This window comes from Carcharodon carcharias, chromosome 13, assembly GCF_017639515.1.
Source record: "Carcharodon carcharias isolate sCarCar2 chromosome 13, sCarCar2.pri, whole genome shotgun sequence".
Lineage (NCBI taxonomy): Eukaryota > Metazoa > Chordata > Chondrichthyes > Lamniformes > Lamnidae > Carcharodon > Carcharodon carcharias.
The window spans coordinates 92,927,764-92,952,195 of NC_054479.1; the positions used below are offsets into that span (position 1 = coordinate 92,927,764).

The window sequence follows — 24,432 nt, forward strand, 5'->3', positions numbered from 1 at the left end:
GTACCCTTTTTCAAAGCTGCGCGTGCCCCCAGTTTCATTTTATTCTTCGGCTCATCCGACGCCTCAACAAGAAACTTTTTCTGTTTCTCTCAAGTGCTAAGGAACGCAAGCTCCAACAACTCATCGACACCAACACCCATCTAGGACCCTCCACCCCAGCCTGTCCCTCCGTCCCCACCCCATCTTCCAATCCCAGCCCCAGCCGTGTATTCACTATACCCCCTGACCTTCCCCTCTCCGATGCTGAACGTTCAGTGCTCAGCAAAGGACTTAGTTTCATACCCTTACGCCCTCACCTCAATGAATTTCGGGCTCGGCATGATACTGAACTCTTCTTCCGCCGTCTTCGTCTCCGGGCTCACTTCTTTGGGCAGGAGTCCTCTCCCAGTTCAACGGATCCTTTTACCCATCTTCAATATTCTCCCTCCACCTGGACCCCTCCCTCTGGATTCTTACCTTCTCTCGATCTTTTCATTGAGAACTGTCGGCGCGACATTAGTCGTCTCAATTTCTCTGCTCCTCTCACCCATTCTAACCTGTCTCTCTCTGAACTTACTGCACTCCATTCTCTCAGGTCCAACCCTGACATTGTCATCAAACCCGCTGACAAGGGTGGTGCTGTTGTTGTCTGGCGCACTGACCTCTACCACGCGGAGGCTGAGCGTCAACTCGCAGACACTTCCTCCTACCTCTCCCTGGACCATGACCCCACCACTGAACATCAAGCCACTGTTTCCAGGACTGTCACTGACCTCATCTCCTCTGGGGATCTCCCTCCCACAGCTTCCAACCTGATAGTTGCCCAACCTCGGACGGCCCGCTTCTATCTCCTACCCAAAATCCACAAACAGAACTGCCCCGGTAGACCGATCGTCTCAGCTTGCTCCTGCCCCACAGAACTCATTTCTCGTTATCTTGACTCCCTTCTCTCTCCCCTTGTCCAGTCCCTTCCCACCTACATCCGTGATTCCTCTGACACCTTACGTCACATCAACAATTTCCAGTTCCCTGGCCCCTACCGCTTCCTCTTCACCATGGACGTCCAATCCCTCTACACCTCCATCCCCCACCAGGATGGTCTGAGGGCCCTTAGCTTCTTCCTCGAACAGAGGCCCGAACAATCCCCATCCACCACTACTCTCCTCCGTCTGGCTGAACTTGTTCTCACGCTGAACAATTTCTCCTTCAACTCCTCTCACTTCCTCCAAATAAAAGGTGTGGCTATGGGTACCCGCATGGGCCCCAGCTATGCCTGTCTCTTTATGGGGTATGTGGAACATTCCTTGTTGCAGTCCTACTCCGGCCCCCTTCCACAACTCTTTCTCCGGTACATCGATGATTACTTTGGTGCTGCTTCATGCTCTCGTCAGGACTTGGAAAAATTTATTAATTTTGCTTCCAATCTCCACCCCTCCATCATTTTCACGTGGTCCATCTCTGACACTTCCCTTCCCTTCCTTGACCTCTCTGTCTCAATCTCTGGTGATAGACTGTCCACCAATATCCATTACAAACCCACCGACACCCACAGCTATCTCGACTACAGCTCCTCACACCCCACTTCCTGTAAGGACTCCATCCCATTCTCTCAGTTCCTTCGCCTCCGTCGCATCTGTTCCGATGATGCTACATTCAAAAACAGTTCCTCTGACATGTCCTCCTTCTTCCTTAACCGAGGTTTTCCACCCACGGTCGTTGACAGGGCCCTCAACCGTGTCCGGCCCATCTCCCGCGCATCCGCCCTCACTCCTTCTCCTCCCTCCCAGAAACATGATAGGGTCCCCCTTGTCCTCACTTATCACCCCACCAGCCTCCGCATTCAAAGGATCATCCTCCGCCATTTCCGCCAACTCCAGCATGATGCCACTACCAAACACATCTTCCCTTCACCCCCCTTATCGGCATTCCGTAGGGATCGCTCCCTCTGGGACACCCTGGTCCACTCCTCCATCACCCCCTACTCCTCAACCCCCTCCTATGGCACAACCCCTTGCCCACGCAAAAGATGCAACACCTGCCCCTTCACTTCCTCTCTCCTCACCGTCCAAGGACCCAAACACTCCTTTCAAGTGAAGCAGCATTTCACTTGCATTTCCCCCAACTTAGTCTACTGCATTCGTTGCTCCCAATGTGGTCTCCTCTACATTGGAGAGACCAAACGTAAACTGGGCGACCGCTTTGCAGAACACCTGCGGTCTGTCCGCAAGAATGACCCAAACCTCCCTGTCGCTTGCCATTTTAACACTCCACCCTGCTCTCTTGCCCACATGTCTGTCCTTGGCTTGCTGCATTGTTCCAGTGAAGCCCAACGCAAACTGGAGGAACAACACCTCATCTTCCGACTAGGGACTTTACAGCCTTCCGGACTGAATATTGAATTCAACAACTTTAGGTCGTGAGTCCCCTCCCCCATCCCCACCCCCTTTCTGTTTCCCCCTTCTTTTTTTTCCCAATAAATTATAAAGATTTTCCTTTTCCCACCTATTTCCATTATATAAAAAAAAACCCACTAGAGCTATACCTTGAGTGCCCTACCATCCATTCTTAATTAGCACATTCGTTTAGATAATATCACCAACTTTAACTTTAACACCTATGTGTTCTATTATACTATTGTTGTTGACATCTTTTGATGATCTGCTTCTATCACTGCTTGTTTGTCGCTACAACCACACCAACCCCCTCCACCTCTCTGTCTCTCTATCTCTCCGCCCCCCACACACACACCTTAAACCAGCTTATATTTCAGCTCTTTCCTGGACTCGAACTCAAGTTCTGTCGAAGGGTCATGAGGACTCGAAACGTCAACTCTTTTCTTCTCCGCCGATGCTGCCAGACCTGCTGAGTTTTTCCAGGTAATTCTGTTTTTGTCCAATATAAGTTCAACATAACCTCCTTGCCCTCGGACAGCCTAGGGTACTGTATGCTTTATTAACCGGACTCTCAACTTGTCCTGCCAACTTCACTAACTTATGTGCTTTTACACCCAGGTCCCTCTGTTCCTGCACCCCTTTTAGAATTATACCCTTTACTTTAGATTGCCTTTCCATGTTCTTCATACCAAAATGAATCACTTCACATTTCTCCACGTTGAATTTCATCTGCTACCTGTCCATCCATTCCACCAACTTGTCCATGTCCTGAAGTTCTACACTATCCTCCTCAAAGTTCACAATGCTTCCATGTTTCATATAATCTGCAAACTTTCAAATTGTGCCCTGTACACCAAGTTTAGGTCATTAATATATATATCAGGAAAAGAAGGGGTCCCAATACGGAGCCCTGGGGAACTGCACTACGAACTTACCTCCAAACTGAAAAACATCCATTAATCACTACTCTGTTTTCTATCGCTTGGCCAATTTCGTATCCATGTTACTAGTGTCCATTTTATTCCATGAGCTATAACCTTCCTCGAATGTCAGTTGTGTGGTAATGTATCAAACGCCTTTTGGAAGTCCATATACACATCAACTGCATTGCCCTCATCAACCCTCTCTGTTAACTCTTCAAAAAACTTCAAGTTAATTAAACACAATTTTCCCTTAAGAAATCCATACCGGCTTTCTTTAATCAACCAGAATTTGTCCATTTGCCTATTGATTTTGTCCCAAATTATTTTTTCTATAAGTTTTCCCACCACCGAAGTTAAATTGATTGGTCTGTAGTTGCTGGGTTTAGCTTTAGCCCCTTCTTTGAACAATGTTTGCAATTCTCCAGTTCTCTGGCACCACCTGAGTCTAAGGGAGACTGAAAAATCACGGCCAGTGCCTCCGCTATTTCTGCTCTCACCTCCCTTGGTATCCTTGAATGTATCTCATCTGGTCCTGGTGCCTTCTCAACAAGTACAGGCAGCCTATCCAATACCACCTCCTTATCAATTTTAAGCCCTTCTAGTCTCTGAATTATCTCCTCCTTCACCATGGGCAAGGCACGTCTTCTTCCCTGGCAAAGACAGATGCAAAGCATTCATTTAATACTCCAGTGATGCCCTCTGCCTCCAAGCGTAAATCTCCTTTTTGATCCTTATTCGGCCCTACTTGGAGGACGAGACTGGGGAGCTAATAGTGGTGAACGCAGAAATGTTAGTGACGCTTAATCAATATTTTGCCTCAGTTTTCACAGTGAGGACACGAGCACCACCCCAATAGTAACAGGTAGTGCAGAGGATATAGAGGAGGAACTTAGAACAATCACCATCACTAGAGAAAAAGTACTGAGCAAACTATTGGGATTAAAGAGTGACAAGTCCCCAGAACCTGATGGCCTACATCTCAGGGTCTTAAAGGAAGTGGCAGTGGAGATTGTGAATGCATTGGCTATAATATTCCAAAATTCCTTGGATTCTGGAAAGGTTCCAGTGGATTGGAAAAATGCCAATATAATGCCCTTATTCAAAAAGGGGGGGAGGCAGAAAGTAGGAAACTATAGATCAGTTAGTTTAACGTCAGTCGTTGGGAAATTGTTGGAATCCGTTATTAAGGAAGTAGTAATGAGGTACTTGGAAAGTCAAAATGCAATCGATCAGAGTCAGCATGGATTTATGAAGAGTAAATCGTGTTTAACTAATTTGTTAGAGTTCTTTGAAGATGTGACAAGCAAAGCGGGTAATGGGGATCCTGTAGATGTAGTATATCTGGACTTCCAGAAGGCCTTTGATAAGGTGCCGCACAAAAGATTAATACACAACATCACACGGAGTTAGGGGTAATATATTAGCTTGGATACAGGATGGCTAACCAACAGAAAGCAGAGAGTTGGGATAAATGGGCTTTTTCTGGATGGCAAGCTGTAACTAGTGGAGTGTCACAGGGTTCGGTCCTTGGGCCTCAGCTATTTACAATCTATATTAATGACTTGGATTCAGGGATAGAAGGTACTATAGCTAACTTTGCAGATGACACCAAAATAGGTGGGAAAGTAAGTTGCAAGGAAGAAATAAGAAATTTACAAATGGATATGGACAGGTTAGGTGAATGGGCCAAAATTTGGCAGATGGAGTTTAACGTGGATAAGTGTGAGGTTATCCATTTTGGTCGGAAGAATAAAAAGGCGACATTATTTAAATGGAGAGAAAATTCAAGATGCTTCAGTGCAGAGGGATCTGGGTGTCCTCGTGCATGAATCGCTGAAAGCTAGTATGCAGGTACAGCAGGTAACAAGGAAAGCAAATGGAATTTTGGTATTTATTGCTAAAAGAATAGAGTATAAAAATAGTGAAGTGTGGTTGCAACCGTACAAGGCATTAGTGAGACCGCACCTAGAGTATTGTGCAGTTTTTTGGTCCCCTTACTTGAGGAAGGATGTGATTGCACTTGAGGCGGTTCAAAGGAGGTTCACTAGATTGATTTCAGAGATGCAGGGCTTGCCTTATGAGGAGAGATTGAGCAGTTTAGGCCGATACTCGCTAAAGTTTAGAAGGATGAGAGGAGATCTAATTGAGGTATATAAGATGCTAAAGGGGATAGACAAAGTGGACGTGGAGTGGATGTTTCCCCTTCTGGGGCATTCTAGAATGAGAGGCCATAGTTTTAACTTAAGGGGTGGTAGGTTTAAATCAGAGGTGGGGAGGAATTACTTTCCTCAAAGGGTCGTGAATCTGTGGAATTCACTACCTCAGAGTGCAGTGGATGCCGGGACGCTGAATAAACTTAAGGAGGAGATAAACAGATTTTTAATTAGTAATGGGTTGAAAGGTTATGGAGAGAAGGCAGGAAATTGGAGTTGAGGCCGAAATGAGATCAGCCATGGTCGTAATGAATGGCGGGGCAGGCCGAAGGGGCTGAATTGCCTACTCCTGCTCCTAGTTCTTATGTTCTTGCTTTTCTTTATACCGCCCTTTTACTATTTATGTGCCTATAGGAGACTTTGGGATTCCCTTTTATGTTGGCTGCCAGTCTCTTTTCCTACACCCTCTTTGCTTTTCTTATTTGCTTTTCCACCTCCCCTATGAATCTTCTATATTCAGCCTGATTCTTAATTATATTTTCTACCTAATATCTGTCAAGCACACTTTCTCTTCTTTACCTTAATTTCTCTCTCTCAGGGAGCTCTGACTTTGTTTGCCTTACCTTCTCCAGATCTGTTTTTACCCAACTGAAGTTGGCTTTCTCCCTGTTAATTATTCTTATTCTAGATTGTTTTGTCCTTTTCCCTTGTCAGCTAAAATCTTACAATACAATGATCACTGTCCCCTAAATGCTCTCCTACTGATACTTCATCCAATTGGCCCATCTCATTCCCAAGAACTAGGTCCAGCAACGTCTCCTTTCTCATGGAACTGGAAACATGCTGCTCTAGAAATTTTTCCTGAACACACTCTGGGAACTTTTGCCCCTTCACTGCCCTTTACACTACGAATATCCCAGTCTATATCTGGATAATTATATCCGCCATTATAATCACTCTATATTTTTTGCATCTCTCTGTAATTTCCTTGAAAATTTGTTCCTCTACATCTCTCCCAATGCATAACTGAATGGCTTGCTAGGCCAATGCAGAAGGCAGTTAAGAGTTTATAACATCGCTGGATTTACACATAGGCCAGACTGGGTAAGCATGGCAGATTTCTTTCCTTAAAATACATCTGCGAACCAAATGAGTTTTTACGACAATCTGCTAGTTTCACAGCCACCATTACTGATGACAGAATGTTAGAAAAACTACAGCACAGGAGATAGCTATTTGGTCCTTTATGACCATGTCAGCTCTTTGCAAGAGCAAATAAGCTAGTCCCACGTCCCAGCCCTTGCACTACAACCATGCAAATTTTCTCTCTTCAAGCGTTTATTCAATGCCCTTTTGAAAGCCACAATTAAATCTGTCTCCTCCACATTCTCAGATAGTGCAATTCAGATTCTAACTTGCCACTGCGTAAAAAAGATTTCTCTCATGTCGATGTTGGTTCTTTTGACATTCAACTTATATCAGTGTCCTCTTATTCTTAACCCTTCTGCCAGTGGGAACATTTTTAATTAGATTTTATTTAATTACTCAAATTTAAATTTCTCAGCTGCTCTGGTGGGATTTAAACTGATGTTGCTGAATCATTAGTCTAGGCCTCTGCATTATTAGGCTCACAACAGAACTGTGCTACTGTACTCCTGTGACAGTAATTCTACCTAATAAAGGGAACGAGGGTTGTTAATAAATTGCATTTTTCTTCCAATTGTATTTTTGTCCTGAAGGCTGTGACCTTTGAGGGGATACAGATGCAATCAACATCAGCTGCCTTCAGCACCTTAGTCAAGTGACATTTTGCATATGTGAGCCCAGAGAGTGGGTACTGACAGGCTTCTTAAACCAAAGTAGCACAGCTGAGCCTGAGTCGGTCTTCAACCTACTTTGACACGTACATTCTAGCAGTAATGAGCAGAAAGCAATTTGCTGCAGAGAGATCAGCTTATTCAGCACAGGCCAAGAGAATATGGCTGTAGGATTCAGTTTCAAATGAAAAACATCACCCACTGAGACATGGTATGAAATACAAAGTTTTAGCATTTTAACAAAGATTCATATGAAGTTCTTCGGCTCAGATTTTGATGCAGCAGACCCCATTAGTTAGATTTGGTAAAGCCTATGTGGGTTTTAATATTTTCTGCCCGTAAAGTTGCCAGAAAAGTGCAAGCTGATAACAATGCAGTGAGGGCACTTCGTGAACAATGGAACAGTGTATTACCTTAACAATGATAATTAAGGGTTGCGAAATTAACAGAGGGGCAACTGAGAAGGAGGGTGCATGAGAGTGGCTGAGGATTCAATATCAAATCAGGTACAGAAAGAGAACTAAAAAGGGTGGTTAAGATGACTTCCTGTATTGACTGTGACAAAGGTAAATGATCCATCCAAGCCCTTTTCAACCTTTTGGGAGCCTTTTGACAGATACACCATCCTTTTCTGCTATCATCCAGCTGGGTGGAACTGCATTTGTGTGGTCCCATTCTTCTCCAGTCATAGCCAGAGCACCATTTGCAATTGCTTCTCTTTCTGCTTCTGCGCCATCAATTCTGGTGTTCCCCAAGGTTCTATCCTTGGTTCCCTCCTAGTTTTCATCTAAATACCATCGCTCAGTGACTTCATCCGAAAGTACAGGGTTAGTTTCCGCTTGTACACTGACCTCACCATCTTTCTCAACTCCTTCACCATTGCTAAATTATCACCATCATTGATAAGAAGAAATGTCCTGTCACAAAAGTATAATAATTCTCATAATATTATTGTGATTTATTGTAAAAGTAGGCTAATGGTGGGGTGTGGATAGTTTGCGTGCGTGCGTGTGATTTAATTGAATTGGAGACAGCTGGTCTGGAAGCTTTGATTCATCAAGAGGAAGCTAGATTTGAAATGCTAAATACGTAAACATGGCTGAAGTTTTAGAATGCAAGGGGAGCAGAATTTTAGATAAATCAGGGTAGTTTGAATTTCAAAGAGATGGTAGGATGTTACACCTAGCCAGAGAAGCCAGGTCAAGCAGTGCGTTTATATTTCCCAACGGTTACTGACAATATTAGCACCATGAAATGATTTATATTGAGAAAAGTAAAGTTCCAAAGACATATGGGAACAATGGAATTTGCATTAAAAGGGAGAAACACGTATAAAGCAGAAGAGGCTGTGTGTTAGGGAAGGCATTGTAAGATCTATCAGAACTGTGAAAAGCCTTCGTATTTGTGCATTAAGCTGCTGTCTACAGAAACCAAAGCTGGAAAAAGTCACTTTGAATTCCACCGTCCGGGGTATTGTGTTAATTGCCTGGATCTGTTTAAAATCTATGCTTTTTTTTTACTGTTGTCTTAATGGGGGTGTAACTGGAAGCCAGGTTAATTAGGGGTTTTAGGAGTTGTTATAGCAGTAATTTGCAGACCTATGTATGTGCTTGAAATCTTTTCTGTTGTTAATAAATGTTTAACTTAGTTTTCTAAAAATCTCTAAAGTCGGGTAGATTTATTACTTCAGAATTCAGGGCACGCATCTCGAAATAAAATGCAAAATCGTTGTGACCATGTGATCAAGTTTCTCTCATGGATTTGATCTGCCCGGCACGCATCAGCTGCTGTGTCATAACATTCCTCTGAACATTGGGAAGACCAAAGCCACTGGCTTTGGTCCCCTCTACAAACACTGTTACCTAGCTACCAACTTCATCCCAATCCCTGGTGATTGTCTGAGAATAAGCTAGACTGATCGTAACCTTGGTGCCCTATTTCTAATATCCTTTAGGAAAGGAAATCTGCTATCCTTACCTGGTCTGGCCTACATGTGACTCCAGACCCACAGCAATGTGGTAGACTCTTAACTTCCCATCAAAATGGCCTAGCAAGCCACTCAGTTGTATCAAACTGGTAGCAGTTCAAGAAGGCGGTTCACCACTACCTTCTCGTGGACAATTAGGAATGGGCAATAAATGTTGGCCTAGCCAGAAATGCCCACATCCTGTGAAAGACACCAAGATGAACTTTCCAATCACATAGCTGCACCATCTCACATACTGCCTATTTTCACCTCTGTAACATTGCCCAACAGTACCCTGCCTCAGCTTACCTGCTGCTGAAGCCTTCACTCTTGTCTTTGTTCAGATTTAACTATTCCAATACACTCCTGGCTGGCCACCCAAATGCTAACCTCCACAAATTTGAGGACATGCAAAACTCTGCTTCCTATGTCCTTACTCGCACCAAGTCCTGTTTCCTTACCATCCCTGTGCTTATTCATCTACATTGACTTCCGCTCAAGTAATGCCTTGATTTTAAAATCATCTTGTTTTCAAATCCCTCCATGGCCTTAACCCTCCTTATCTCCATAATCTCCTCCATCCTCACAATCCTCCAAAATACCTGTGCTTATCAAATTTTGGCCTCAAGCATTCTTAATTATCTTTTTTGAATGTATTGTGAATGACAATGCATACTTAATAGAAATATAGTATTTCAATGATATTTCTTTAAATTCTTCCTTTCTCCTCTTATTGCATGATAGTATAAATACATGTGTTCCAAAGTAGAGTAACTTGTTCCACTTGTGACGCATCTGCTACATAAATGGTTATTTGCAGCTGCTGTCCAACACTTGCAAATGGCCTGTCATACCTCCGGGAATAATGTGAAGATCTCTGCTCCTGAAAAAAAAACCGATTGGCTCCAATTCCAACCTATGCTCAGATGAGAGGCCAACAAGTGCCTCACATATACATGTCACATGCAATATTCGATCGATCAGTAAATGCCATTGGCTTATTCGATAAACTTGAGTGTCACACATTTTATGTAGGCAAGGGAGCCAGCTGCTCGGCAAACTAAGGTGGGAGCGGACCCTGCAACTTAGGTTTACTCGTTACTTTTGTCAATAAAGTGTCACTTTGACTGGGTATTGGAAAAGTCTAGGAGTGTATTATATATGATGATGAGGCAATTTTGACTCATGAAAATCAGAATATGTCTTATATTTGGAGATGCATTATCTTCAGAAAATGATACTTAAATAATAAATACAAACATACAAGCATTTTCAATCAGCACTCAAGTACTACTACATTATGTGGTATGCAAAATAAGCAGAACTCAAGTGGTAGTGAAACCAGATGAAAATACAGTGCAGAAAAAATAAATGTCTAAGGCCTGCTACTCAAAATCTTTGCTGTTCTTTTAGGTAACCTGTTTTGTAACCTGCAAGGCTATAGATCAAGTGCTGGAAACTGGTATTAAAATGAGCAGCTCGTTTCTTATTCTCTATTTGGCCGGTGCAGACACAATGATCAGATTGGCCTCTTTCTGCACCATTATGGTTCTAGGTACAAATAGCAAAACAAATCCATTAGGGCTGCTATTCCTGTAGCAGCTGTTAAAAGTTATACAGTGGCAGCCAACAGCAAGTTACGTTGCAGCCTCCTGTGGTAGCACAATACCTAAATGTTTCTCCATCCACAATAAGTTTTAAAGACAGTTATATCACTTTCTACAATGCTGTCTCTGTTGCTCAGTTGTGACAGTTAGTAGCATAGACTGTGAATAAAGGTTGAATAAACATTAAATTAGAAATGTCTCCTATCTCAGTTTAGCAAACGAGTTTGTTTTTTTTTTAGAAAGAGATTGTATTTTTGCAATCACAGAATGAAACAAATCATGAAACATAGTTTAAGACTGTTGTGTTTCAGTGTACATTTAGGAGAAGCAACTCTGACAGAACGACAGAAATTTGTATCTTCTTACCAGATGTTCTTAAATGTAAGCTTTGATTTTTAAATTTTCAAACAAGTGTTTAAAAAAAGCCTCCATACCTCCTAGGTTCTTCCTCTTGGCTCTTTCCTTTGTGTGTTCTCACCCACTGTTCCAACTGCACCATTGAATTAGTCCTTTGAATGCCCCTTCCGCTGTCATTCAGCCTTTCTCTTCCAGTGTCCACATTTTCTACAGAAACACCGACGGGTCCGATTGGGCTCTGCGTGTTGGAAGCATTTGCATGCTGAGATTTGTACTGGTGAGATTGAAGGTTGTTGGTACCTGATGTGACATCTTCGCTTTCTGCAGGCTGCAGTTTTATACTATTGATTTTAGTTAAAGGCTTGTGCTGGTCCAGTCCTTCGGCCTCAAAACCATATTTGTCAGCATGAGTGATGCTCATATTGTCTATTTGTCGAAGGCCCAGAGTGGGGTCTATATTTTTTTGGTTATTCTGAAGTTCAGGCTTCACTAACATTTTGTGGTTTGCAATGTGGTTAACCTCTTTGGGCGCTACAATTTCAGATGTTAGTTTTTCAGTCCTGTGGGTGTGAGGGAGAGTGTTAAGACTGTTTGTTATCCATATCATGTAACCTTATTCAGCAACCTTTGATATGTAATGAGTCAGACCTTAATCTTTATTTTGCCTTAAAGGACGCACCTTCTAGGCCTCAAGTAGCACACCTCTTATCCCACTTGCACCATTAGTGAAACTGCTTCATGCACCAGTGGAGTCAAAGGCGCGCTAGCTTACCGCACATTAAGGTAACTGGTCTTCAGCTAGATGTTACAATTTTTTTCTAGAATTTCTGCTAATATCTAGAATTATGTTGCTTGCTGAACTTACACTGAAGCAACATCAGTGAAACTCTGCAAGTGGGAACAAATTTCAGCTGCATTATCTCCAGAGGGCATTAAATTAATAGATGGAGGGAAATATTAGGACTATAGTGGGTGATTATAGGAGCTAAATTCTTGAAGAGAAAAAGGAATCTTTTGTGTCCTTTTTGTCAAAGCAATTCATTCTTCTCCACACCTGTCTCCCATCTCTGAAAAGGCATGTATACAGAAAGCTAATAATTCTCTAAGTCTGGGGCATTGGAGATAGCAGGAATGAAACTATAGTAACATACATTTTTGAATTTTAACAAAGGGATGCTATCAATGGTACTCAACCGTTCTCCATTACACTAAGTACATATTTATAAATGACTGATGAATTAATTATATATCAAAACTTAATTGTCCTGTCTTTGTACTATTGACAGTATAGGAAGATAAAAGGAGAGATCGCCTTCAAGGTTGGTTGATGGCTCCTGCAAAGGAAGACACACTGATTGAAACTTCAGCCATCGTAGTGACTTGTGCTCTGCTTTCAATAGCTAATTTGGGTAACTGCAGAACCCAAAACTGAAGGATTTACATGAGTTAGGTGCGGAATGGTATCATTCACAGGACACTAATTATGTACAGAATTGAATGGAAAAAGACTGCAACTAATATAGCTTCTCTGAGGCAGAAAAAAAATTAAAAAACAAAATCCTGACTACCCTGCAACAATGTTTGAATGGTAACTTCAGTATTCGTAGAAGGTGGTTAAAAGGATAACAATTTAATTCAGAGATCATGACTTTGCTACACGGGGGAAACTGCATATGCAAACTGCCCTCCCATTCTTTAACATGGAGTCTATATAGCTGATGCCACCATTGCTACTTATTTCAGATCCCATCTCAAAAGCTTAATAGGTAGACCAACGAAGTGACACTTTTTGTTTTTCTTTTAGGGAAGGGTGTGGAGGCTTGGTGGTGATAGTTGATCTATACCTATTAGTCTAGCATGAATGATGGCTTTTAAAGGGTTTCAAATTGTGGCATTAGTACTCAGGGAAGAGTGTGTTATTCAGTTGAGATGGGCTATACTTGAACCGGGGCCAGTGTCCTGGCCATTCGTATAGCTAGGGCTGTGGACAGGGCTTTAAGCTAACAGGGGTTGGCGGGTTCAGGTGAGGGGATTTAGAAATCCAAAGAGAAAGGTCAAGGCATCAGAACAGAATAACAATGTGGGTAAAGACAAGCAGAGAACAGGAAGGGACAGAGTTTAACAAAATCTGTACATTGGTGAATAAGGTCATTGCAGAAAATAGAAGTAAAAGAATGAAATCAAAGGTTCTTCAGCAATCGGATAGATGAACTTTTGGCACAAATCAAGGTAAATGATTTAGACGTAATCACCATTACAGAGAAATGGTTACAAGGTGATCAAGGTTGGAAAATAAATATTCCAGGGTGTGCAATATTTTGGAAAGAGAAGCAGAATAGCAAAAGAGGAGGGGTAGCCCTAATAGTAAAGGATGACATAAGGACATTAGTCAGAAGGGATTGGGTCTCAGAATATACTGAAGTAGAATCAGTATGGTTGGAAATTAGGAGTGGCAAGAGTCAGAAAACACTGGTGGGAGTAGTTTGTAGGACCCCTAACAGCAGTTATACCATCAGGCAGAGCACTAAACAAGAAATTATTGGAGATTGTAACAAAGGAAATGTAATAATTTTGGGGGACTTTAACCTTCACTTAGACTGGAACAATCAAATTGGCAAGAGTGGTCTAGAAGATGAGTTTAAAAATGTTTTTGTGATAGTTCCTTGGAGCAATATGTTGTGAAACTGATTAAGGATAAAGCTATCTTAGATCTAATATTGCATAATGAAACAGGGTTAATTAGTAATGTCGCAGCAAAATATCCACTGCAAAATAGTGATCACAATACCACTGAATTCCATGTTAAGTTTGAAGGTGACATATCCCAATTGCAAATAAGAATCTTAAACTTAAACAAAGCTAGCTACATAGGTATGAGGGGAGAACTAGCTATGGTAAATTGGGTAAATAGACTAAAAGATATGAAGGTAGACGAACAGTGGGTAACATTTAAAGAACAAATTCAAAATGCTCATCAAAAATACATTCCAGTGGAAAACAAAAATGCAGCAAGAGAGACCCATCCATAGCTCACTTAGAAAGTTAGTGACAGTATTAGATTACAAGAAACGGCTTACAGTGCTGCAAAATAAAACAGCAAGTCTGAGGATTGAGAGTGTTTTAGAAACCAGCAGAGATCCACCAAAAAGTTGATAAAAAGGGAAAAATTAGAATGAAGGTAAACTGCCAGAAATATAAAAACAGATGGTAAGAGCTTTAATAAGTATATAAAAAGGAAGAGAGTAGCTAAAGCTTAGCAGCCCTTAGCAGCAGAGACAGAAGAAATTATCACGGGGAATAAAGAAATGGCAGAGGCATTGAACAGCTATTTTGTATGTCTGCTTTCACCAGTTGAAGACACAAGTTTCATACTGGAGATAGACGGTAATCTAGGGACTAATAAGAATGAAGAAATTAAGGAAATTAATATTAGCAGAGAAAAAGTATGGGAGAAACTTAAGGGACTAAAATCCGATAAATCCCCAGGACTTGATGGCCTACACGCTATGGTTCTAAAAGAAAAAGCTGCAGGGGTAGTGGATGCTGTGGCTATGATTTTCCAAAATTCCTTAAATTTGGCGGCAGTCCCATTAGATTTGAAGTTGGAAAATGTTACACTGCTTTTCAGGAAAGGAAGGAGAGAGAAAACAGTGAACTATAGCCAAGTTAGTCTAACATCAGTTATTGGGAAAATGCTAAAGGAAGTCTTAATAATGCACTTAGAAAAAACAGTACGATTGTAACAAGTCAACATGAATTTACTAAAATGAAATCCTGTTTGACAAATTTATTCGTTTTTTTGAGGATGTAACTATTAGGGTAGATAAAGGGGAAGTAGCAGATGTAGCATACCTAGATTTCAATAAGTTCCACACAAAAGGTTAATAGGCAAGATAAGGGCTCATGGAGTTGGAAGCAACATGTTATAATCAATAGATTGGTTAACAGATAGAAAGCAGAAAAGTAAGCATAAATAGGGCTTTTTCAAGTTGACAGGAAATGAATAGTGGAGTGTTGCAAGGATCAGTGCTGGGCCTCAGCTATTTATAATCTATATTAATGAATTAGATGAAGAGACAGAGTAATGTAGCTAACTTTGTGGATGCTATCAAACTAGGTGGGAAGGTAAGCTGTGGGAAGGACACAGGCAGGCTACAAAGAGTTATAGACAGATAGATTGAGTGGGCAACAAGATGACAGGTGGAGTACAATGTAGGGAACTGTGAAGTAAAGTTATTTATTTAGGTCATAAGAATAAAAAAGCAGAATATTTTTTAAAAGATGCAAAACTTGTAAGTGTTAATGTTCAAAGAGACTTGGATGTTCTCGTACAAGGAACTCAGAATGTTATCATTGCAAGTACAGCAAGCAATTAGGAAGGCAAATGGCCTGTTGGCCTTTATTGCAAGAATAAAGAATAAAGAAGTCTGCTACAATTGCAGAGTTTTGATGAGACCACATCTGGAATATTGTGTGCAGTTTTTGTCTCCACATTTAAATAAGAATATATTTGCATTGGAGGCAGTACAGCTAAGGTTCACTAAATTCGCCCCTGGGAAAAAGGGTATGTTCTATGATGAGAGGCTGAGTAAATTGGATTTATATTCTCTGGAGTTTACAAGAATGAGAGGCGATCTCATTGAAACCTGCAAAATTCTGAAAGGGCTTGATGAGGTAGATGCTGAGAGCTGTTTCCTCTGATCAGGGGAAAAAAAAAATGAGGGCACAATCTCAGGATAAGGGGCCAATCATTTAGGACTGAGATGAGGAGAAATTACTTCACTCAAAGAGTTGGGAATCTTTGGAATTCTTTACCCCAGAGGGTTGTGGATGCTCCATCGTTGAATACATTTAGGCACTGGTCTCAGGGAATCAAGAGATATGGGGGACAGGCGGAAAATGGAGTTGAAACCAAGATCAGCCATGATTGTATTGAATAGCGCAGGGGCTTGACGGGCCAAATAGTCAACTCTTGCTCCTATTTCTTGTTTTCTTTTTTGTATATCCAGTCAAAGAGCCTGGCTCAAAAGGCAGCAATAATTTGTTATAATCTAGCTAAAAAAAAAAACTCAAACATAGAACCTCCAAAGTAAAGTTTTATGGTGGAACAGCAACTGAGAGGCTAAGTGCAAAACCCACCATGGGAAGTGTAAAACTGATTTCAATAAATTGTAGATTGAACAGCACAAAAAGTGACTATAAAAGCCGGCGGATAAAAGAAGTGTCCTCCAGTGGAGGTGAACCAGTCATTCCTTACCGGTCTGGCCTGCAAGTAATTTTAATCCTATGAGATTGACTTCTCAAGGGAACTAGACTGGGCAAAAAATGTGGTCTTACATCTCTAAAAATCAAAAGCCAAATCTTTCACATTAGATGCAGAACTGTTATTTTAGTCTCATCTCTATTTCAAATCATCCCATTTTGATAACAGTACCCTTAATTGATCCAGTGCTAATTTTAGTCAAGCACATTGATCCCAAATTTGAAGTCACATTAACTTGGTTGGCAATGTCGATTTCACCTATACCAATGTGTTATTGAATCTGTTATCATCTGCAGGGGACCTGTGACATTGAGCATCAGTGACTTCACCACTGGCTGAGCAGCCAGTCAGATTGACATGAATTCTGACAGGAAGCAAGAAGCATGGATTATAATTCACATTTTAATCAGTTTACAGAAAACAATATAAAGATTGGAATAGACTGGAGGACTAAGAAAAAACTGAAATATCAAACTCGAAAAAAAAGTTAAAAATTTTGGAATTTTGAGTTGTTCTTTTGAGGGGATTAGTAATTGGAAAATTAGAATTTCAGAGCCAGAGAGGTTGCTCAGAAATATTTATGACTTAGTTACACATCATTCAATATGGCTTAACATTTTCAATGTTTTTTTTTTACAGCAAGAATAGCACATAAAAAATTGAAGCTTATGCCAACCCATGTTGATTACATTTGCGAATACTGCAACAGTGCACTTTGTGGAACAGCAGAGTATCAGTGACAGGAACTTCTGGATTTTCAAGCTTAACATGTGCTGCAGTCAGAAGTTGTGTCAGTTTTACACAGTGATGACAATGAGCACCAACAGTTTTGCCGGCATTACGACCACAAATTTCAGGCCATTATGGTTTACACTTGGGAACAATCAGACTCAAAATTATCTTTTCTTACCCATGTTTTCATTCATACCTTCAGGTTTTAAAGCATTAAAATCACGTTACAATTGTGTTTGACTTCTAACACAACTCACAAGGTCGTGATAAATGTTGAGAAACATTAAACTGAGTCTTGAATAATGGTTGTAACTGATTCATCTGTTTCCATTTGTAAAATCTACTCTAAGTTATGGGCTACCGACTGCTGCATTTCAGTACTAGAAATTATTTTTGTGACATGTTGGTTTATTTTAAATAGTAGTATTTTGAGTATTGCTGAAAAAAGACATTGTGTCAAAGTTTTTCCTCCTGCACTCATCAGGACAATCACAAGAATACCAATGTCAGGGAAAGCTCCCCTGATCAGGTCATTTCACACTGCATAAGTACAAACTCATGAAACGGCCTAAGGCAGTCACTTTTGGTCCTGAAAAGTGCCCAGTTGACCTCAGATTACTCTGGAAGGATGAGGTGCCTCAAAAATTTGAGCAACAGGTGAAGCTAACTGTTTCATGCTGCTACTATGCAATAGCAACACAAGCAGTGTTCGCCACCAATTGGATGCTGTTGTCAAGCCAAAAAGATGTTCTGCCCATCACATGCATGAGTAGTGATATATGTGAATTTCAGTGCCAGTGTGATGCTAGGTATGGAGGCTGTACGTCCCAAAAACTGGAGGATGGCATCAAACAGCACATCCTCTCCACTGTTTGCAATGAACAAGGTACAGACTGTACTCAACCAGCCCAAGCTTGTAAAACTCAAAACAGTGTCCAACGTTAGATGTGATTCTGCGATTGACAACATTTCCTAAATAACCTTCAGCGTGCCAAAAATTACGCTGACAACTAATTTAAGACTGTCAGTTGGGCTTGCAGTATGGCGCATGTGTGCGTACTGGAAACTACATATATTAATACAAGTAGACTCTGATTGGTAAAGGGTCCTGTTCTTTGCAGACAGAAAGAACATGTACACACATTGCACCTGTTTCAGCTAAACAAAGTAAGTGGTAGCCATTTTCTGGTTCATTCCTCAGGGCAATGCCTTGGTCAATCAGAGTCAAGCTGACTGGTTTAAATTCAAACAATACATGGCAGTTAATGGTCAGCCACCAATAACTGGTGCATTCTCCATAGGAACGCCTTTACCAATCAGAGTCTACTTGCCAACCAATCAGAACTCTCTTCTCACACAGTTTCAAGTTGCTGCTTCCCCAGACATTGGTATTCTTGCAATTGTTCTGATGAGTGCAAGATGAAAAGCTTTGACAAAATGTCTTTTTTCAGCAATACTCAAGTTCTATACCAGCAAATGACTATTGGTAGTATTTTACAATTATGTGATCTGATGCACCCAAGCTCATGGGAGTGCAATGGAATATTTGTATCAATAGCAATGTATTGTCGGCCTGTGACTGTAGGATAACATAATTGCCTCTTATGCCTCCTTCGGTTGGGTGGTTAAGGGAATCTGGATTTTCACCAGTGCCATACTAATTTATCAGGATAATATTCACAAAGTGGAACTATCCCTGTATTATATTGTCATGAAGCTATTAACGTATATATTATTGGAAAATATTTTTCTTTTAAAATAGATGTTTAGTCTATGAGGTGTCTTAACTGGATTAAAGCCAGCTAGTTGGGTGCTTTTTTGTGTACTAGTTTTGATACGTAAGAGGGATAGTGTGTATTTGCATTTTTTGAATAGATCATTCAAGAAGTGGGGTGAAAACTGACAGCTATCTAGCAGATACTAAGCAATATGCTTATATTGCTAATAAAATTGGTACAATGAAAGGGGTTTTATTGTTAGAAGAGGCTAGTGATACAATGAGAATTTACATTCAATGGGTGGTGGTAGGTATAACTCCAGCAGTTTTCGGGTGTGCAGAGGAAAGGCAATGTGAGATCGAAAGGCAGCTGTAAGCCTCCAACTCTCTCCACAGGATCCAAAGTGAAAAGAACCTCATTTTGAATTCATAAGGTGAAAACGCTTCGCCTGGTGTTTGGTTAAGTCTATGGGTTGTTGTTGCCTTAATGGAGATTAGTTTGGGAATTTGTTAAAAGTTATGATAGTAGTAATTTGCAGCTGTGTGTGTGTGTGTGTGTGTGTGTGTGTGTATATATATTTTTTTTAACCTGTGTAAATTAATAAAATGTTTCATTTAGTTTAATCTAAAACTTCGAGAACTGATGGTCTGATTCCGGAATTTAGAGTCACATCTCAAACAAAACACTTAAAATGATGGGTTATGACAGTTGCTTAAAGTTTCCCTCTGGGACTTTTAAATAACTCCACTGTACCAACTGCATCGGTCATAACATTAGCCCCTTCTCCCTACCGCTCCTTCCCTAATCCTTGATCACATTAAGAGTTAACTGATCTTGCCCTTTAAGAGGATTTTAATACTCATTCGGGGTTTGAACATTGGCCTAACACAAATTCCATAATTCAATTCAAATTCAAGCCACCTTCAGTGGTTCCAATCATGTAAAATTGTACAATTGAAATGTACAATTTTCCCCACTAATTGGTTTATTTTCTGATTTTTTTGGGGGTAGGGAGAGAGGGTGATTGGGGTGGGGGTGGGGGCGGAAATCAAAATCAAATGTACCTTTTCACGGGTTCTGTTTGAACAAGGGCAGCTTCTATCATAGCCTTCATCCAGGACTCCATTTCCTTGGCTGTTTCAGTGTAGAAATAATAAGTCCGCATATTTGGATGAGCAGCCTGATCAGAAATGACAGTGATTACTAAGTTAAGTGATTCCTGTAAAAAAGAGAGAAGAAAATCAATGTATAGTTAGCACAAAATCACTATTACTTGAAATGGAAATAAATCCAGTGTTTGGTAGAAATACCAAAGTTCCGACTCTACCAAAAATATTCCAACATAATTACTATTATTTTTACATCAAGTCAAGCTACACAGTGGAAATGTAATTCAATGCAATATCAAAATTACCTTCAATTGATTAGGTTTCAAAGAAATTCTCTCTAATTCTTCATGTGCTCCTCTCTTAGTTTGTGTTCCACATTCCACTGCATGACTATTACATATACTTCTGTGGTTTCTATCTTTGCGTCTGATCTGTTCTCACTCTTTCTCCATCGTATTTTCTGCACTACTTCTTCATCCAATGCCTTTTAATGCTTCTCTCATGCCTATTATTACCAACATACTCAAGTTTTATGTCTTACTTTGGGTGGCCCTATTCTTAATTGCTTAGCATAGGTAGCCCCTTCTGGCAAAGTTATTCCAATGTACAAATTTACAACAAAGCTAAAGAAGTGTATTGTGACCGCTGTTTGATGCTGTTATCCCTAATTAGAGTCCTGTTACTGCTGTATATTCCTGCCTATGTTCCAGTGCTTAAAACAGGGCATTAGTTGGTAAACATGTACTCTGACTTTCAGCTCCTTTGAACTGCTGCTGGGCACATCAATTGATTATCTGGTAGGCAAGTGTAGAGAGGCAGCAGCATTGGATAGGCAAACTAGTGTAAAATCAAGATATTGTAATCTAAAAACAATGAACACTTGCATAATACATTAACCTTTCTGGATACACCTTATCAAATCAGAGATGAGTGGACACAGGCTGTCCAGGAACTGGTACAACATACACAAGAAAGTGAAGCTGTGGCACTTAGGCGAAAGCCTAAGATGGAGGATGCACCAGTGGAGTTGAGATGCTGGAAATAGGTTCTAATGCCAGAAATTGGGTTTTTTTTTATATGAGGAATTATTTTAGCTTATTCAGCTTAAAGTGTTTTATTTTTTGAATGTAACTTGCATTATTAATTTGAATCTTGCCTCACCTTTCTAGACACAAAATTCTAATCAAGCAGGATACAGAGGCTTTACTCTAAGGCTAATGAATAGATACGCCTGGAAGAGGTATGAAATTTGCTCATTAAGTGACCATATGCTCAAGTTTTTTCCATTGCCTCATTGCACCTGATTGATTAACAGATTCTTGGTCTGGGAGGTAGCAGGTTTTTCAACATATCAATTCTGATTGCATCTAGGGCAATGTATGACTCTGTGGTGGAAGGCAAGAACATTACCTTGGACACAAACAGATAAGGTGGTCCAAGAAATTCAGTGGTCTCCATGATTTGGAAGTCTTCCTTAGAAAAAGATATTTTTAAATTCTTAAAGACTGGTTAATCTTTTTTGCTTCCTAAGTATTCATACCCTGATTTGTCATTTTTGTTTGCTTCTGTAACGTACTAATTTTCTAAAATAATTTGATTTGGACCTTTAATCTGAATGATGATGGTCTGCTAGCATGGTGTTTTTCTGCCTGTCAGAAAGGGGTAGATGGTGTGAAGGCACTACAAATCCCAGTCTGAATCATCTAGGTAAAACAGCTAATTGTTAGACTGCGAGTTCTCTTCACAACACAAATAACAGTGTAAATTTGCGATCACATGAGGCAACAGACTGTCTATGAAACTGTAATTTGCTGTGAACACAGAGTTGGGAGAGAGCTGATTTGCAACATTGACTGCTTTTATTGGGCTTTTAATTGGTTGCTTGGTTTTTTTTTAAACAGATTCATTTTACTTTATTGAGACATTTGAGTCAATCAGCATGTTTGTACATCATCAAAGTGAGCCAGGTGCAAAACTTAGGTACTTGCACAATAAACAACAAACATACTTACTTGGCTGTTTCAAGTGAATTTCCAACAACTGTGAAACATCCAAAGTGTTCATCAGTGGCTCAAAAGTGTAATACAGGTTGAAAATAAACAAAGATTCATATATTAATACAATTATATCCTATGTTCACGTTTAAACAGGATTATAAAAGAACAGAATTCATTGAATATAATTCATCTCGCTATCAAATTACAATATTATTAAATTTACACCATGTTGAAAACAATACTGAAATTCGAAAGGAGATCATTTTAAAACTTGATTTTTTTTTCCCCAAACAAATAGACTAGCTGTTGAATCTGGGACCTCCCTAGTCTCAAGGCTCAGGTGTTCTCTGACTAGAGTTACTGAGCCTTTGGGGAGGTTGAGTGCATTTTAAAATACAAAAATTAATAGATTGACCATTTTGGATTTCTGATCACTACTTGTCAATTATTACATTAACATTAGAGCAGGTTAAAATAAAGCTCCCTTTTCTCATTATAAATCATTGCAGTATTTCAAAATGGATTGTAAGTCAGTCAAAAATTCTCACTTGCTCATTTAAAAGAGCTAAAATAGATAGGTTTAAAGAAACATTGCTTACTGGTGCAAAATGAGTTGGATATTTGCTATGAAAGTAAGTCTCATGCTTTTGTTCTGTTAGGCACTCAAACTTTAAGCTTCTAGAACACAATTAACACACACAGAACGATGTATGTAATGCAAACACTGACCTTGAATGCATATTTTCGATTTATATGATCTTCAGGGCTAATTGGAGCTACCTTAAAGCTAGGTAGAAGAATGCTTCCCAGAATGCCTTCTTCCTTTTCATCTGCCAGGAAAAAAGCAAAATCAAATCCCCTTTATTTCTTAGTCATTATAACAGCTTGCATTTATATAGCACCTTTATCTTTCAAACACATCCCAAAGTGCTTCACACGGGTTTTATTGGACTAATATGGATGCCAAACAGGTGGAGAAGATATTAGATGGGGTAAACCTAACTTTATTAAAGAGGTGGGTTGCAAAGAGGGTCTTAAAGGGGAAAAGGGAGGTGGAGAAGCAGGGGAGTTTAGGGAGGAAATTTCAGCTTGTGGTGTCTGCACTTTGGATCCAAGAAAAACAAAATTGAATATTTTCTTAATGATGACAGATTAAAGGTTGTTGGTGAGCAAAGAGATTTAGGTATCTCTTTACACAAATCTGTATAAACCTAGCCTACTGGTACAAAAAGTAATCAAAGAGATTAATTGGAATGTTTGCCTTTATCTCAAGGGGGTTGGAATATGATGGGATGGAAATTATACTTCAGTTGCAGAGTTGTGGTCAAACCCAACCCAGAGTGCTGCATTGAGCTATGGGCACACAATCACAGCAAAGGTACACAGGCTTCAGAAGGCCCTTCAATGTTGATTCAAAGGAATACAACGGCTTCAGGGGTTAAAAAAATGAGGACAAGTTGTGTAAACTTGGGTTGCATTCCCTTGAGTTTAGAAGGTTGAGGAGTGAATGGAATTGAGGTGCTTACAATGATAAAAAGGATTTGATTGAGTAGGTACAGAGAAGTTATTTCTTCTAGTTGGGCAATCTGGAACAAGTGAATAAAACTCAAAATGAACACAAACCATTTAGGTGCAAAAGAGGAAACAAATTTTCCAAATAAAGGGTAGCAGAAATGTGGAATTCTCTCCTCCAAAATGCTCGTCTATTTGAAATCTTCAAAATGAAGATCAACAGATCTTAGAGAAGGCACCAAGGGATATGGAATAAAGGTGAGTGAATGGAGTTGAAATACATAGATCAACGATGATCAAACTGAGGCTTGAGGGCTGAATATACTACACTCTTATTCCCATGTTCCTGTAACTAAATGCTTATACTGCCACATCAAATTTAGTTTCACACTTGGTTCACTGCATTTGTTTTTTTCAAGACTTGCTGCATTGGTTTTTTAAAATTAGTTTTATGCTTAAAATTTACTTCTACTGTTAAAGTTTGAACTTAAAAAAATGAACTTGTTCAATTTTTCAGCAAAATCCTATTTGCCAATTTCTGTCACAAATAAGTGAGATGTCACATGTTAACACAATGAACAAAAGCGGTATGTGCAAGTATGATATACATTCACTGCTATTTAGGATGTAAACTGGCTCAATTTTCAGGAGAAGAAATTCCTGGTGTATGACTCCTATAACTATTGCTTCTAGTGAAGAATCTGGTCAATAATGCAGGAAAATTCTAGCTTTCAGTATGGGTATAAAAAGGGGGTGCAGGCTGTCTCAAATAATCTTGAAGAAACTGCCAATAGCAATGAGCATTTATGATTTACAGCCAACGGTTTAAACAAGCAAAAAAACATGCAGATTCCGTTGCAGAATTCAAGGTAATCTGTAAACAAAAGCTTGTTAGAGAAGCACCTT

At 40.1% G+C, this 24,432-nt stretch overlaps 1 protein-coding gene across 9 annotated transcripts in view; it reads right to left on the reverse strand.

Annotated features, from left to right (window-relative positions):
* plekha5 (pleckstrin homology domain containing, family A member 5) overlaps positions 1-24,432 on the reverse strand; it is a 410,437-nt gene that overhangs the window by 91,109 nt on the left and 294,896 nt on the right. For 8 of the 9 annotated variants that reach the window (XR_005944853.1, XM_041202944.1, XM_041202941.1 and 5 more), the window contains exons 8-10: positions 22,744-22,844; positions 19,973-20,088; positions 11,273-11,755 (exon numbers count right to left, since the gene is read on the reverse strand). Coding sequence is in view for 7 of the 9 variants with exons in the window: in XM_041202944.1 (XP_041058878.1) it covers positions 11,273-11,755; positions 19,973-20,088; positions 22,744-22,844 (700 nt within the window). In the remaining 2 variants the exon portion in view is untranslated. Of the gene's footprint in view, positions 1-11,272; positions 11,756-19,972; positions 20,089-22,029; positions 22,058-22,743; positions 22,845-24,432 lie in introns of those variants that run through there. The other variant, XR_005944854.1, reaches the window with a different exon arrangement.